At 46.9% G+C, this 16,496-nt stretch overlaps 1 protein-coding gene across 2 annotated transcripts in view; it reads right to left on the bottom strand.

Moving 5' to 3' along the window:
- Nucleotides 1-16,496, bottom strand: part of ABCA3 (ATP binding cassette subfamily A member 3) — a 642,985-nt gene that overhangs the window by 44,165 nt on the left and 582,324 nt on the right. For both annotated transcript variants that reach the window (XM_086941282.1, XM_086941283.1), the window contains exon 24: nucleotides 821-993. In XM_086941282.1, the coding sequence (XP_086797408.1) occupies nucleotides 821-993 (173 nt within the window). The remainder of the gene's footprint in view (nucleotides 1-820; nucleotides 994-16,496) is intronic.

Genomic DNA, 16,496 nt, shown 5'->3' on the forward strand with positions numbered 1-16,496 from the left:
AAGCATTTGATTCACATACAAATGGTAGCCATGAACAATCCCAGATTTGTGTAAACTACTTTTTTGAAGGGATACCCTGTAAAAGTGGTAGTAATTACAAAAGCAGCAGTTTATTTGATGGCAAGGGTACAGTGACTGCAAATAGTTCTCTTCTCTCTGTAGGGTGCACAACATGATAGTCAAATTTCCACATGTCCACACAGGCACACATGCACTTGAAGTAAGGCAAGAAACAACAAACTGCACACATGGTGATTTAATCAGGATTTGAGTAAGGTAACACTTTCTCAGTTTTAGGACACCACCAATTTTTGGGGTCAGATGGACATAATTGAAAGTACTGGACTTAGAAGGGGGTCTTGGTGTTGAAGGCCCACACACTAAAAGGCAGAGCTCTATCTCTTGCACATGAGTACTATTCAGATTTCTGGTTGTGCATGCATACTTAAAAGATGGGAGAAGCACCAGCTTCACTTGCATACTAAGTTACTTTGCACTTTAAACCATCCTTAAATAAAGAATACAGTTGATGAAAGACTACCTGACTTGCTATAAAATTTAAATCCTTGACCTATGGATTCAAAATCTTCCAAAATAATTGCCAACTTGACCTACAGGACCTGCAATGATACCACCACAAAGTATGCATGTCACATTAACACTAAATACCTGTAGTAGCTGCTGCACTGGACCTGCAAATATAGCTGAAAGGCAGAATGCTCCACAACTATTTGCAACTGCATCATCAGCATTCCCTATTTGCATTTGCAGCCATCAGACAATTCCCACCCATTCCCACAAATGAAAGGCCCCAACTCACCCATGTCCTTCTCCCATAGAAACTGCAAAAAACATTCCACGTCCTGTGAAGTATGCTGGTTTCAACGAGGAAGAGAAGGAGAAGGAAGACTAGGCCTTGTACTGCCATTGATGTCATGTACTGTCCGATGCCCGGAGACTCCCATGCAAAGTATTCCTCCTGGTAGGTAATGTCTAAGTACACAAACAACAACAATCAACAGTTTTGAAGTGTTATTTTTTTATATCTTTATGTTAGTTGAAAGATGTCACATTTAGAAGGATGAAAACTGAAAATCATTCGGCCCGAAATCCTAGACAGCATTCGTCTGAAATCCTAGACAGTGCCGGCAGATGTGTTCAGCTTGTACTACACAAAGACTATATACAATGCGAACAGTGCCGCACATGCTTTGCATACTGATACAATACATTATCATACAGAAGGTAACATACACAACCACATTACTAATTGAACTGTTTCTACATATAACCAACAGGAGACCGTCCTGAAAGAAGAGGGCGTGAGATACACAAGAGATTACACAACACTGCAAGCCCCGCTTACATAAACACATTCAATATGGTCAACAGCACTGCATACTTCGCTCACACAAGACAAGTACAGCAATTTTATAAAACTTCTTAATTAGCACACAAAAGTAAAGATCCAGCACAAATGTGCAAGGTTCTAAAGGAGGGTGTTTTGAAATTGCCTTTATGCATCTGCTTTGTCCTTTGTGTCATATGCAGAAATTGGTTCTTCGGCTACAGACATTTAAGAAGCAGAAGTCTTTTTCTCTCTTCTTTGAGCCACATACACTCCATATAGATGGGCCACCTTGTATTTAGAATTATTATCGATACCAAGACCCTCTGTTGGTGTTAGCTGCAAAGGACAGGTGCCAAATAACTTTGCTTGTAAGTAAACTTCATACTCATGCTCTTGCTCTGGGTCACACTTTATGCCCTGTGTATCTTGTAAGTTCTTCTGCAACTGCATTCAGGTGGATCGGGCCATCTGACCAACTCATGCTACCCAAGTATAAGCGCAAAAACAACAGTTGATGGACAGAATGCAGAACAATGTCATCGATTCACCCCAGTACAGAGATCTGGGCCTAAATCCATCGTTTTTTTGCTCACCATGCCATTCCAGTTTGAACCCAGCCATATGCAAATTAGTCTTGACCCTGTGCCCCATGGGAACAGTCCAGCCCAAACTGCCAAGCCAGGTCCTCCCTGGACTGGAAACAAGCATCCTAGGACTGGTTTCGGGCTTTCAGCCCTCATCAGCCAGGATAGCTTGATTCCAGTGCCATGGATAGCACGGGACTCACGTCTGAGCATACCCCTCCCACTCGGAGTGACAAATGCAAGAACAACAGTTGATGGACTGAATGCAGAACAATGTCATACATTCACCCGAGTACAGAGATCTGGGCCTAAATCCATTGTTTTTCTGCTCACCATGCCATTCCAGTTTGAACGCAGCCATATGCAAATCAGTCTTGACCCTGTGCCCCAGGGGAACAGTCCAGTTCGAACTGCCAAGCCAGGTCCTCCCTGGACTGGAAACAAGCATCCTAGGACCGGTTTCGGGCTTTCAGCCCTCATCAGCCAGGATAGCTTGATTCCAGTGGCATGTACTGCAGATCTATCATCAGTAAAGGGAGACTGATCTCTTAGTTTCATCTATTTTTCAAAGCTATTGTATGGACCTACATCCCCATTGAAATGTGTATGTCTTCTTTGACAAATTGTACAGAATGTTTCAATGCTAAATTCCTGGTAATAGGTTTTCAGAGGGGTCACCAGGCCAAGTAATTTTCAATATTAGATCTATGTCCTCAGCAGAAGGCCTTCTGACTTAAGGTTTTGTCATTTACTGTTGCAGAGTGTCTGAAACTGCTTCGATCAAGTGGATGTTCTTAGAGATTGAAGCTGGCAGGATTGAAATGGATTGTGGTTGTTTCCTTGACCGTTTTGAGATTGCATTTGTATTCTTAGGAAACCCTGGGAATATTTTGTGCAAAATCATGCTAAAGTACTAGACATTATCTCAAATTAGGTTTTTGGGAATCTTTGCCAACTCAGCTTCTTCATTGTCTGATAGTTCTACTTTAATGTCGGTTTGTGTTGAGCAATTTCAGCACTTTTTTGCCTAGTAATGCAACGTTTCTCTCTCAATACTTTTAGTGTCGAAACCAGTAATGAAGACATGCAGACCTGATCAAAGTGATGGCTGTTCTGTAGAGGATACATTTATACATTTGGTGGCCTATTCACAAATGTACAGTTACATGTGAGGGAATCTACATTTGTAAATGTGCTCTTACACTTTGTAGTAAATTTACTACTTTTGGCTATTCACAATTTCGGAGCATAACTTTACTATTAAGTGTAGACTTGCATTTCTCTACCCCGTGAAACAAAGTGGAGCCAAATTTTTTAGTGTAAAGTTACCACCATTACAAACTTTTCGTATGTAGGTGGAGTTCTCTGGCACCAGGGAGGAGATTTCTCCATGGTAAAGTGTGGGAACATTTTTAAACGTTTATTAATCATTTTAAAAAAGACAAACATTTTAGATGAAATATCGTGGTAAATTAAATTAATATTTTAATATTGCATATTTAACTTGAATGTATAACAAGGGGGGGTGAGCTTTACATGGCCTAAGCGTGCCAGGATCACGGCAGAGGGGGCAGGAGGAACCAGATCACGCCCCTTCTCCCTCATGCTCTTAAGCGCATGAGGGGTCCTGCGCAGCGCATGGCGCTTCAGATGGACTCAGCAGAGAGGCTACGAGTTCCAGGATCACGGCAGAGGGAGTAGGCTGAGCCAGATAATGCCCCTTCTCACTTGTGGTCTTAAGCGCATGAGGGCTCCCACAGTGCGGAGAGCTTCAGACGGACTCCAACAGAGGGATTACGAATCCCAGGATCACTGCAGAGGGAGCAGGCACAGCCAGATCATGCCCCTTTTCCCTCGCACTCTTAAGTAATTGAGGGGTCCTGCAGCGCAGGACGTCAGGGCCCCGCCCTGGCAATGAACGGGCCAAGGGCAAGCCCACCCATGCCCTTCAGAGCCTCCGAACATTTGTTTTCCTAGTTCTCTCCATACCACAAGTAAGAGTGTTATTATTTCACTTAGCAATGTTTGTTTGCCTGATACTTCAAATTGGGGCCCTTTTTAAATCCTTATTGTGACCTCCTACTGTGTTTCTGGACTCTTTGGTTGCCTGCCAATGATCCTTTATTACTGTAGGTTCGATCCACTGCAGTTGGCAATTCCTTTGTGACTCATTCATAGTCCTGGGACACGAGAAAGCGTTAAGTCGTCGCCGGGGCACTGATTTGACTTCTGCGAATATAACGAACAAGATTATATCAGTAGAAGAACAACTAGGGTTAGGCCCATCCTCTGTTAAACAGTTTGAATGCACTTCTGAACACAGCACATCATTTGAAGGGGCTGCTCCTAAAGTTAAGGCTGACTCTAAAATGGCCCGGGTTGCTAATTCACGTATTATGGGAGTCACTCTACATCAAGCTCCAGCAGCAGGGCTGGCTGTTTCACTCAAGCCCTCGGAAAGGTTGGTTGAAAGCTTTTATTCGATATGCGAGATATCTTGAAAGCATACATACAGGTAAAATACATTTTTAAAACAGTGCTATGCATGTCAACATTTAAGTACTAAGACAGATAAAATGGGAATGACCCAATAAATTAACTAAAAGTGAATTAAATTGAAACTGACAGTCTCTTGCAGCGAATCAACCATGAATGTTTTAAAAATTTAGAAACACCACAAACTATTAAAGGGGCGGTATCAGTCAATAAGACACGTAGTGCAACCAAGTGCCTACGTGTTCCCAGGCGTTTAAAAAGAGGTTTAAGCCAATGCCTCCTAGGTTTAATATAGTCCGGGCACTCAAAAAATATGTGTGCTAACGTTTCTGGCCTAGATGGACAAAAGGCACAGAAGGGGGACCGATGAGCACCATTCCATTTTGATACAAAGGCCTCGATCGGAAGTGTGCCTACCCTGAGTTTAAAATATAGGGCCCTATCGGCTGGCAAGATGATTAAGTCCAGGAAGGGTTCAAAAACAGCCACATCCTTTAATTCCAAAAATGATGCGGTCAGATTACAATGGTGTTGGTTCCTGATGAGTTTGCCAGAGACCCAGTCCCAATAAAGTTTTTTGAGGACCGCCTTTGGTGGAGCAGATTTTGAAGACCAGCAGTCCCCCAGGCCCAACTCCCCCAAAAGATTTTTTGTGTCCTTCAGCCACTTGATCTTGGCCCAGCCTTCCATGTTCATTACCTCTGCCAGGCCATCGGCATAGAACTTTAGCTCCGGGACCCTCCATATGCGGGACCAAAGAAGCAGTGGTCGAAGGCGAGCCTGATCTTTGATACTCTTACAACCAACGTCCAGAAGCACCGGGACTGTCGGGGTACTCGAGGGAAGGCCTAGGAGATCTTTCAAAAATGTATTTTCAGCCTTAGAGAGGGACTCCAGGTTGCAGTGGCCCCACAACTCTGCCCATATAAAGCTGATGTTACGCCTCTGGCCTTATAGATCTCAATTGCAGGACTCACCACTTGCCTCGGTGATGCTCGAAATTCCCTAAGCAGAGCACCTCCTACCTTTTTGTGGTTACATACCATTTTATCAATATGGGCGGACCAGTTCATATTGTCCGTTATGCGAAGCCCTAGGTAGTCAAATTCGGAGACTTTCTCCAAGGGGACGGTGTTCAAAACAGGGGGGCTTCCTAATTTCCTTTGGGGGGTGCAAAATCAAATATTTGGTTTTGTCCACGTTGATAACCAGACCTCTGGATACACAAAAGTCCTGGAAGCGAGTCAATAGCTTCTGTAGGCCCTGGGGAGTTTTTGAAATAAGCAAAGTATCATCTGCGAACAGCAGAGTAGGGATCTTAACTCCCCCCAGACAGGGTGCGTCCGCTGGTTCTTGCTGGAGATGCTCAACCACACCATTAACGTACAACGAAAAGAGTGTAGGAGCTAGCACGCAACCCTGTCTGACTCCCCTACAGACCGGTATCCTGTCCGTTGTTTCCCCATTTTTCCCCCATCGGACCTGGGCATAATTACTGGTGTGGAGTTTAATAAGTAGGGATAGAATGTATGGGGGCAGCCCCAATCCCTGAAGCACCCTCCAAAGTTCCTCCCTAGGGACCAGGTCAAAGGCAGTCTTCAGGTCGATGAAGGCCAGGTAAAGACTGCCTTTGCCTAGTTCCACGAATTTCCAGTTTAAGAGTGCTAATCTGAAGACCTGCTCAATGGTCCCCGTTCCTGAACGGAACCCAGCCTGGAAGTCAGATAGCACTCTATTTTCCTCCACCCAGTTGAGGATCCTTCCCAAAATTACCTTTCCAGCCACCTTTTGCGTGGAATCGATCAGGCTTATTGGCCTATAGTTCCCTGGGCTATTTCTACAACCCTTTTTAGGGCTCGGCCTACGTCAACCCTGCGTCAGCAGGGGAGGCGGAGCTCCGAGCTCTTATGTTATAAAAAAAAAAAACGTTTCTTTAGGGGTCCGGGCTGCCACATTCCTTAGTGCGCTCGCGTTTTTTTTGGCATCTGCATAGTGATTCGTCTTCGCTGTGCTGTGTTTTTATTATCCTTGACGCGATAGGCTTAATGTAATTTGTCGGTCGCCATGTTGGCATTTTCTGTGTGGGTACGCGCACAGCAGTGCATTAATTTCAATTAGGAGCCGTCAGGGTGCCGAGATAATGTAATGCAGATGTTGTGGGCGCGTTCACCAGTCTGCAGTGAATGGCGCGCGTTCGTGCTTTTCTTGTGTTTTCTTTCCGTGTAGGGCAGACGTGAAAGGCATGGTCTTAAGAGCAGAAGGCCATATATCTTGAATTATCTCGCCATCACGGCGGAGATAATTGAAAACATATGCGTGGAGTGGCGCGCGCGCGAGGCCGAGAGCTGAGCAGGATGACTCCATGCCACAGTGTAAGCAGTGCTTAATTTGTAGAAAAATAAGTCCCGGTGCTCAAAATCGCTCAAGATCGCTCAAGATCGCTGCAGGCGTCTTAAGCCCAACGGAGCCCCCATGGTGGAACGGTCAGGGAAGGCGCCCCACGGTAGTGGAGACAGCGGAGATCAGGGGCACCAACGGAGAACAGCTCTGGCCAGCCCTCCCCAAGTCGGAGGATACTCTCCCTCTGCCCGGAGTTTCTTTTGCACATAGAGTGCTGTGAGCTGAGCCCTGCGCCTCGCAGCGACGCCGGAGGACGCCGGAGGAGACGGACAGCACAGGTGGCAGGCGGAATCGCCCCTGCACCTATAATCTTTTTGCTGTTCTGCAGATCGGGGGCACTATCGGAGAACATCTCTGGCCAGCCCTCCCCAAGTCTGAGGATAGTCTCTCCCCCCCCCCCCCCCCCGACCGCAGCAGAGGAGTCCTGGCGGTCTGTAGGGCTGAGAGGGGCTTGGGCCGTTGGATGTTGCACCGGGAGCCCTACAGTCATCGCGGAGGTCACGGGAGGCTGTGGACATCCCACCCGCCACGCAGGGGTAACATAACCGCGCGCAGCGGTCCCGTGAGAGCTAAGCACCGATTAGACGAGGAATTGAGAAAAGGTATGTGTCTATACAGTATCAAAACCCCACCGTTTAAAATGGCGGGAGCCCAAAATTCAAAAACTAAAGCAATAAATCACCTTCTGTGGCCACGAGGCTCCTCAAGATAAGGCTCCCTCAAGCATGAAAGTGAAACTGCCCTCCCGGATCACAGAAGAACAGCAATAAACAGAGGACTAATGTTTCTTCCCCCTCTATGTAGCGGCCATTTTGACTAATCTATTGCTCTCGGGCCACCATCTTGGACTAGTCAATTTCACTGGACTACTAACTAATTCGCTATATATAAACTGACACTAAGACCTCACCACTTTAGACTAAGCTCAACTACAGTACTCTGACACACACTTATCTGTGTCTTGTAACCGACAGTTGGCAGGTGTATTCTGATGCTTAATTCTATATTTTTATATTTTACCTATAGATCTATATTATATAAGAACTATTCCTCCAATTGTGCTCTGCACTACTCTACACAATTCGGCAACCTGCACCCATTTCTCACTCTTATCTCCTGTAATTCACCGACTGCTACCCCATATAGTGTAGGTTGATATTTGATCAAATCTACTCCTCCAAGTATACTCTGCACTACTTTGCACATTGCTGCAACTTACACCCACTCATCACTCTTCTCTCATGTAATTCACGGACTGCTAATCTCATAAGTGCCTGCCTATTTTTGCAGTCCTCTACCTCAACCTGTATCTTGTACTGTGCTACTCACAATCAGCTTGTGTATTTAAACACTTGTGTGACTAAGTGCCTGCATTTAGTGCAACATTATACCTCTACCTGTATTGTGGACATTTTCGTTTTTGTAAATTTGCACATTTCTCACTTTTCCTCACTGTCAATGTACCGAGCGCTACCTCAAATTGTCCTAGCGAACAACTAGTATTAATATTGCTCGATATGCACCGTTTACACCATTTATATTTTTATATTTTTTATATGTACAGAGCGCTACCTCAAACTGTTCTGGCGAATAACTAGTATTAAGATTGTTCGATATGCACCGTTTGACAGCATCTATATTTTTATATTTTTGTAAATTTCGTTACATTGTGTAAGCTGTACCGTCTGCTACCTCATATTTCTTCATTCATTAGTGTACACTGTGTAAGCTACCCCCAGCCACACTGTTTATCTTTGGTTGGCACAGATTGCTACCTCTTTATCTTGATTATTTTGACTAACTTGTTACTCAATAGTGGCATTCGTGTACCACGTAATTTACTGTCGACACAGTGCTTTACTCAGATTGTTACCCCTATATGTTGGCTATTTTTGTTACTCACTAAGGTCACCTGTGTACCATGTAACCTACTGTCTGCACTGTTCTTTGCACACGTGTCACACTATCATCTACCCTCCCACACCCACTTTTACCGTCACACTCACATACACATATACCGCCATCCCAGCATGGAGCCCATCGGCAAGCACACTTATAAAATCAACTACCCATCCGCACTCACCAAAAAAGCCGCTAAACGCTTTAAACACAACTTCCTGAGGGCTCACCCGGAAATCCCCTTTGTTGACACCTACTTCTCACCAGTCAATGGATCCCTTAACATCGATATCATCTTCCACACCTCACGCAGAGCTCAATGGAGAGAAACGTTCCGCTCCCTACTCACTGTCTCCACCACCAGGAAATCCGTTCACTGCTTAACTCTCTCCATCACACCTTCTCAACTCTTCCTAGGCAGAACCACTATTACTATCTACAATAACGGGATTGTCCTAATTCAATCCACAGACAGGAACCTGGAACTACTAGACAACCTGTTCCCCACTTTCAAAGAGAACCTCTCCAACCATCGGACCTCCACTCACATCCCCTCCAGAAATATCACCCCAGACCTCACAGCCCCCACAGACAACTCTTATTACCTAGCTCAGCATCAGAACGACATGCACCTCACCTCCTCCCCCAACGCACCAGTCACTCACCCACCTACTGCAACCACCCCACACTCCGCAATCACAGACATAAATAACCTCCCATCACACACCAGTCGACCCCACACTCCCACCCCGATGACCCCCTCTCATAATACTCCCACCCATCCTCTCCCCCCTGACACCATAGACTCCATAGACCCCGCCCACAACCCCTCTAACCTAGTTCAGCACCAGATCGACACACATAGCGACAAATCCCACACCCTGTCCCCCCCCTCTCTCAGCCCCCACTTCCACACGCCAGCTAATCATGCAGAGCACACCTCATCTACTATCTCAACTCCCCCGCCCCACGACAGGACCATCTCCAACCTCAACTCCCCCCCCACTCTCAGCCCTCACTTCCCTTCAGGCTCCCCTTTCACCACCATCATACACTCCACTTCCACCCCGCTCTCTCCGCCTGACACGAACCCCCGCCTCCACGCCTCCAACTTCCTGCATACTTCATCCACTCCCATCGACCCCGTACCCTCTCTCCCGCACACCAACCCGCACGATGACAACACGGAGCCCATCGACCCCGTATACCCCGTACCCTCTCTCCCTAACACCAACCCGCACGATGACAACACGGAGCCCTGCATGAACACTAACCCTCCCCCTCACCCACACGCTAAGTCCCAGGTCATCCACCCAACCATGACTTCCACCCTCAGCACTAATACTCATCCCACGCTAGACAAGATTATGTCCTTCCTCCTACAACTCAAAGAAGAAATTCACACCATCAAGGGAGACATGCACACCATCAAAGAGTTGCTCACCACACCCCCTAGATTCGCCTCACGCACCACCACCCCCCCTCCCGACCTGCTACCCTCCCGTCCCAACGACGCTCCTAAGCCACGTCCCTCACACCGGACCGCGATCCATGCCCACAATCGCAACAAGCACAACCGTCGCACTCATTGGACCACGATCCCCGCCCACAATCGCAACAACCGCCCCCTTCGTACATGCAACCCTCTCTCGGACCTTGACACCCTCTCCCTCCTCCGCTCCTACGACCAAGCTTCCCTAAACCTCACAACTGCCTCGCGCTTCCCCATCCCCACAATACACTCAAATCCCCGTAGATCCTCCACTTGCAACAACAGAACGTCTGTCCCAAATAACCTTAGAAAAGTCCCCCTCTCTTTAGTACCCTCATCCTCTCCAGACACACCCCGTCTCAAATGCACTCTCCTAAACTGCAGATCAGCCTCTAAACACTCCTCCGACATCGCTGATCTCATCCTAAGATTGGACCTTGACCTTATCATCCTGACTGAAACCTGGTTAACCGAATCCTCTACACCTATAATGGACATTCTGGTTCCCCCTAACTACCACATCATTAGGCTGGACAGGTCTGGCAAGATAGGTGGCGGAATCGCATGCATTTACAGGAACAGCCTTTCTGTTCTGACAGTTTCCGTGCCGCCTCTACCCTCCCCAACTTCCTACGAATACATCTGCCTCGATATCATCAGTGATGGCAAACCAATATGCTCTCTCCATGGCATTTACCACCCTCCCAGAGACCACCTCATCTTCGCCCAACAAATGATGGACCTGATTTCAACCAACGCAGGACGACAGCTCACCCAAATATACCTGGGTGACTTCAACCTCCATTGGAACGATCCTAACGATGCGGTGGTAAATAGTCTTAAAAGCTTCCTCAGCGCACTGGACCTCACTCAATTATGTAACAGCCCGACCCACGAGAAAGGCTCTATCCTCGACCTTATCATCACCAAAGAGGGCGCTACTCAACTTGAGACTATTCAACCCTGTGACTGGTCAGACCATCATATGGTTACATTCCACATCAATGAAAAAGTCAAGCACAATTCGGTTCAACCCACCAGAACTAAAGTCTGGAAAAGAGACCTGAAAAAACTCAACCCATCATCCTTACCCCCGAACAGTCGCGACCTCCTACTCCCCCCTACTGGCGTTACTGATGTCCAATCCCTGACCGACCACTATCTTAGCGCCGTGACCTCAATAATTAATGAGGCTGCTCCCATGCAGCTAAAAAGAGTCTCCGCTAAAATCTCCAACCCATGGTACGACGGGAGTCTCAATGAAGATAGACGAGCCATGAGATTGGCAGAGCGCACCTGGAGGACAGCTCCCTCTGCACTACACCTGAAAACCCTGAAGAAAAAGAGAAACGCCTACTTCAGGAAAATAAAGCGCTCAAAAGCAAACTTCTTCAGCCTCCAGCTCGACCAAGCAAAAAATCGCCCTAGAAAACTCTTTGAGTTAATCAGAACACAAGCCAAGGAACAACCCCAACCTCTCAGTACCTTGCACGAAGCACCCTCCTGTGAAGACTTCGCCACTTTCTTTACCCAAAAAACTGACAACATAAAGAATAATCTCCGCGCTGACGCAAGACTCCACAACACACTCAATTACATAACACCCACCGAACCTAAAAACAATGCAACATGGTCAACCTTTGAGACCTACTCCGAAGTAGAAATAGGCAAACTGCTCAACACCTTGAAACCGTCCAATCACCTCACGGACCCCCTCCCTGCTAACGCGGTCAAAGATTTCATCCCACTGCTCCTTCCTCTCTGGACTAAAATCATCAACAGCTCTCTCCAAGAAGGAACCATCCCTGACTCCCTCAAAGTTGGACAGGTCACACCTTTGCTAAAGAAACCTACTGTCGACCCTTCCGACCTAAACAACTACCGTCCCATTACCAATATTCCCACTCTCGCCAAATTATTGGAAAAATGCGTTCAACTACAACTGACTAAACATATCGACCTGTTTGATCTCCTCAACCCGCATCAATCAGGCTTCCGGGCAGGACACAGCACTGAAACTGCTATGACTCACATAATTGACGACGCCCTTCAAATCCTAGATCAAGGTGATACCTGCCTCCTCATCCTGCTTGATCTCTCTTCAGCATTTGACACTGTCAAACATGAGAAGTTACTCGATCTTCTGAGCACAAGAATGGGTCTTTCTGGGACTGTTCTCAAGTGGTTCACCTCCTTTTTACACAACAGGTCGCAGAAATTCAAGAGTAACAACCTGATGTCCTCTCCAATACCTGTATCGTTAGGCGTCCCCCAAGGATCTTCCCTATCTCCAACCCTGTTCAACTTAGTTATGGAACCTCTCACCACCTTGCTTCAAGCATCCAATGTACTTTTTCACATGTACGCAGATGACACCCAACTATATCTCAAACTACAATCCCCCAACGACATTTTACTACTGAACTCTACGATTAGAAGCACTCAATCCTGGCTGGCTGATAATCATCTCAAACTCAATGCTCTGAAAACAGAATTCCTGCTGATCGCACCTCCCGCGAAGATCCCCATCACGCAAACCTGGCTTAAACAGTTAACGGCACTCAATGTCCAACCCATCATAGTGGACTCAGCGAAATCTCGAGGCATAACCCTCGACTCCAACCTTAACATGCAGCAGCATATCAGCAAGGCCACTAAGGGAGCGAACTTCCAAATCAATACACTGAGGAAACTTAAACCCTTCCTACCAGCCAAAGACTTCCAAACTGCAGTACAAGCTTTAGTAATCCCGCGAATTGAATACGGCAGCACCGCCCTCTGCGGTCTCCCGTTAACCAGCACTGCACCCCTAAGAGCCTCTCTAAACGCTGCAGCCAGACTCATCACTGGATCAAAAAAACACTCGCACATCACACCTGATCTGAAAACGCTGGACTGGCTGCCTTTTGAAGCCAGAATACATTTGAAAATCGCCTGCATGACACACAAGGCTCTACATCTGAGCTCTCCCGGATACCTCAATCAGAAGCTGTCAATCTCTGGCGGCTCTAGAAACACTAGAGGCACAGACAATCTTCTGCTAAAACCTCGAAGATTCCGGAAGGTAAAAACCTATAAACGCTCTTTCTCAGGAATGGCACCCAGGATTTGGAACTCACTCCCTCCTGAAACCAGGCTCATCCCCTCCTTCACACTTTTTAAGAAAGAAGTAAAAGCTATTTTTATGGCCAAATACACTTGACCTTTTAGCTTGGATTTGGAAAGACCCTGCTCTGACCTGTATTACTTTGCTCGAACTCTATGACTATGTATTTCACCTTGAGCCATTTGGAGTTGGAGTAACACCGCGGCTATGTATTTCACCTGAAATATTGTTGCTACTAACTATCTACGCACACATTTAATTCGCTGTTCGAACTTTACGAATATGTATCCTACCTGTATTATTGATGCTACTGACTATCTATGCACACATTTAACTGTTATACTTGTATTATTGATGTGCTGTACTACTTATGTGTAACCCCACTCTCTTGCTGCCATTCCTAGCCGTGTAAAGCGCTCTGATATCTGCAAAGATCTTGTTCGCGCTATATAAAACTTTCAAAATAAATAAATAAATAAAATAAAATCTTTCTTATGCGGCGCCCGCAACTTTTCACAGTTATTCACCTGGTTAAATTACTACGCAACCCAATTGTACCATTGTTATGGCCACTGCCTACACTGACAACTCGGAAGCAGCCAGAATCAAAAATAAACTACTGCTTGAGCATCACGACATCGATTATAACAGTCTACTTATTTCACAACTGCATTCATTCAAACAAAATACATTTGAAAGTGCTTTCCTGGGCAAATTGCTTTCATGTGCCGAGCATTACGATCCGCTTCAATAAAGAGGTGTTTTTTAGAAACAAAGTTGGCAGACTGTTAATTGCTATATGTAACAAAATCAGACCATTCAGTTCAGCGTGTAGAAGCAATTTACTTGAGAATGTTTTTGCATGAAAGTATAAACAGTCCACCTAAATACTTTTTTATTTATTTTGTAGTGAACTTATGAGCGTTTATGTAGTGAATGCCACCTGGTAGGCATACGCCTTTTGGTGCAAGAGCTTTACATTCTTAAAATGTATTCGTTTGTAAGGGTAGTCCACTCTGCCTCGCAGCGCTTTGGTCGCCTTTGACTATGAACATGAAGCAGCATTGGAAAAGTGCGTTTTGCCTACTAGCCCCGAACTAGTTATAAGTACAGGGCCAGTGTAATGCCCCCAATAAGCAGCGGGTGCTGGTAAAAGGTAGCAGTGGGCATTCTTGGCACAGTGGTGCAGTGTGCAGCCTGCAGTGGAAGGTAACCACGAGCTCAGGCAAGTGAGTGTGCCCAGCACCTGTCAAAGAGTAGTGAGTGCAGAGTAGTGAGGGCAGAGTAGTGAGGGCAGAGTAGTGAGGGCAGAGTGCAGAGTAGTGAGGGCAGAGTAGTGAGGGCAGAGTAGTGAGTGCAGAGTATATAGTGCAGAGTAGTGAGGGCAGAGTGCAGAGTAGTGAGGGCAGAGTAGTGAGGGCAGAGTAGTGAGTAGTGAGTGCAGAGTAGTGAGTGCAGAGTAGTGAGGGCAGAGTAGTGAGGGCAGAGTAGTGAGGGCAGAGTAGTGAGGGCATAGTAGTGAGGGCAGAGTGCAGAGTAGTGAGTGCAGAGTAGTGAGGGCAGAGTAGTGAGGGCAGAGTAGTGAGGGCAGAGTAGTGAGGGCAGAGTAGTGAGGGCAGAGTAGTGAGTAGTGAGGGCAGAGTAGTGAGGGCAGAGTGCAGAGTAGTGAGTGCAGAGTAGTGAGTGCAGAGTAGTGAGGGCAGAGTAGTGAGGGCAGAGTAGTGGGGGCAGAGTAGTGAGGGCAGAGTAGTGAGGGCAGAGTAGTGAGAGCAGAGGGCAGAGTAGTGAGGGCAGAGTAGTGAGGGCAGAGTAGTGAGGGCAGAGTGCAGAGTAGTGAGGGCAGAGTAGTGAGGGCAGAGTAGTGAGGGCAGAGTGCAGAGTAGTGAGGGCAGAGTAGTGAGGGCAGAGTGCAGAGTAGTGAGGGCAGAGTGCAGAGTAGTGAGGGCAGAGTGCAGAGTAGTGAGGGCAGAGTAGTGAGGGCAGAGTGCAGAGTAGTGAGGGCAGAGTAGTGAGGGCAGAGTGCAAAGTAGTGAGGGCAGAGTAGGGAGTGCAGAGTAGTGAGTGCAGGTGCAGAGTGGTGTTTGCTGTTGAGTGCAGAGTGGTGTGTGCTGTTGAGTGCAGAGTGCTGTGTATTGACAATGTAAATGACAATGCCATTTATTTATGCTTTAAAGAAAAAAAAAGAAATGTCATGAGCAATGCCAATAGCTCTACCTTTAATGATGCCGAGACCATTGCATTGTAAATGCTTGTTATAAATGGGGACAACCACCGCCCCTCTCCATGAATCCGGTACAGGGCCACCCTTCAAGATGTCGTTTAGGAGGGCAGCGATTACTATGCCCCAGTCAGATGGATATGCATGCAGGAGGTCACCCGGAAGCCCATCCGGTCCTGCTGCTTTCCGTGGTGCCACCCACTTTATAACCTCCTCTACCTCCCTACCTGTAAACAGATCAAAAGTAACTTTCCCTAACAAGACGGGGGCGGGGGCTGGGTCATTTAAGGGGCCTTCTACAGGAGCATATAGGGACCCAAAGTGTTTCGACCAGTTCTGGGGAGGGATGTTACATGTCCTCAGAGTGTCGTCGGGTCTGTTGCGGGCACCCACCAGATTCCAAAACCCTCTTGCGTCCTTGCTTTAACTGGCGGCCAATAGATCCGCCCAGAATTTTTCATTCCAATCCTTCTTCGCAATTTGGAGGGTCCTAGAGTAAACCTTTCTAGCCTCTCTGATCTTAGTTTGAGATTTAGATTTGACTGCCTCTACCAGTCTAGTTTTTGTCACCCTGCATGTGTGGGTATACCATCCCTTAGTTCTTACCTGTCTATCTTTGGTCCCTCGTCTACTTGGTGGAGAAGTGAACAAGTTATTTAGGGCCTTGGTAAGCGTACAAAAGACCCCACAAGCCATCCCCATCCCTCCCGTCGTGGTCCCCAAATTACATTGTGCTTGGGCTAACAGTTGCGTTATTACTGCAACCTTCTCCTCCGAGAGGATCAGTTTTGTCCACTTTATTCTCCTCCCACACAATGCTACTTGCGACTCACCCAATTCCGCTAAGGAGGAGGGGACCAAGCTTCCCCTATCGGCTAGCCACCAAAAGTCTAAGGTGAGGGAGAGCAAGTTGTGATCACTCTCTACTGAGGGGACCACAACCATGTCCT

Source organism: Lissotriton vulgaris, chromosome 10 (genome assembly GCF_964263255.1).
Source record: "Lissotriton vulgaris chromosome 10, aLisVul1.2, whole genome shotgun sequence".
NCBI lineage: Eukaryota > Metazoa > Chordata > Amphibia > Caudata > Salamandridae > Lissotriton > Lissotriton vulgaris.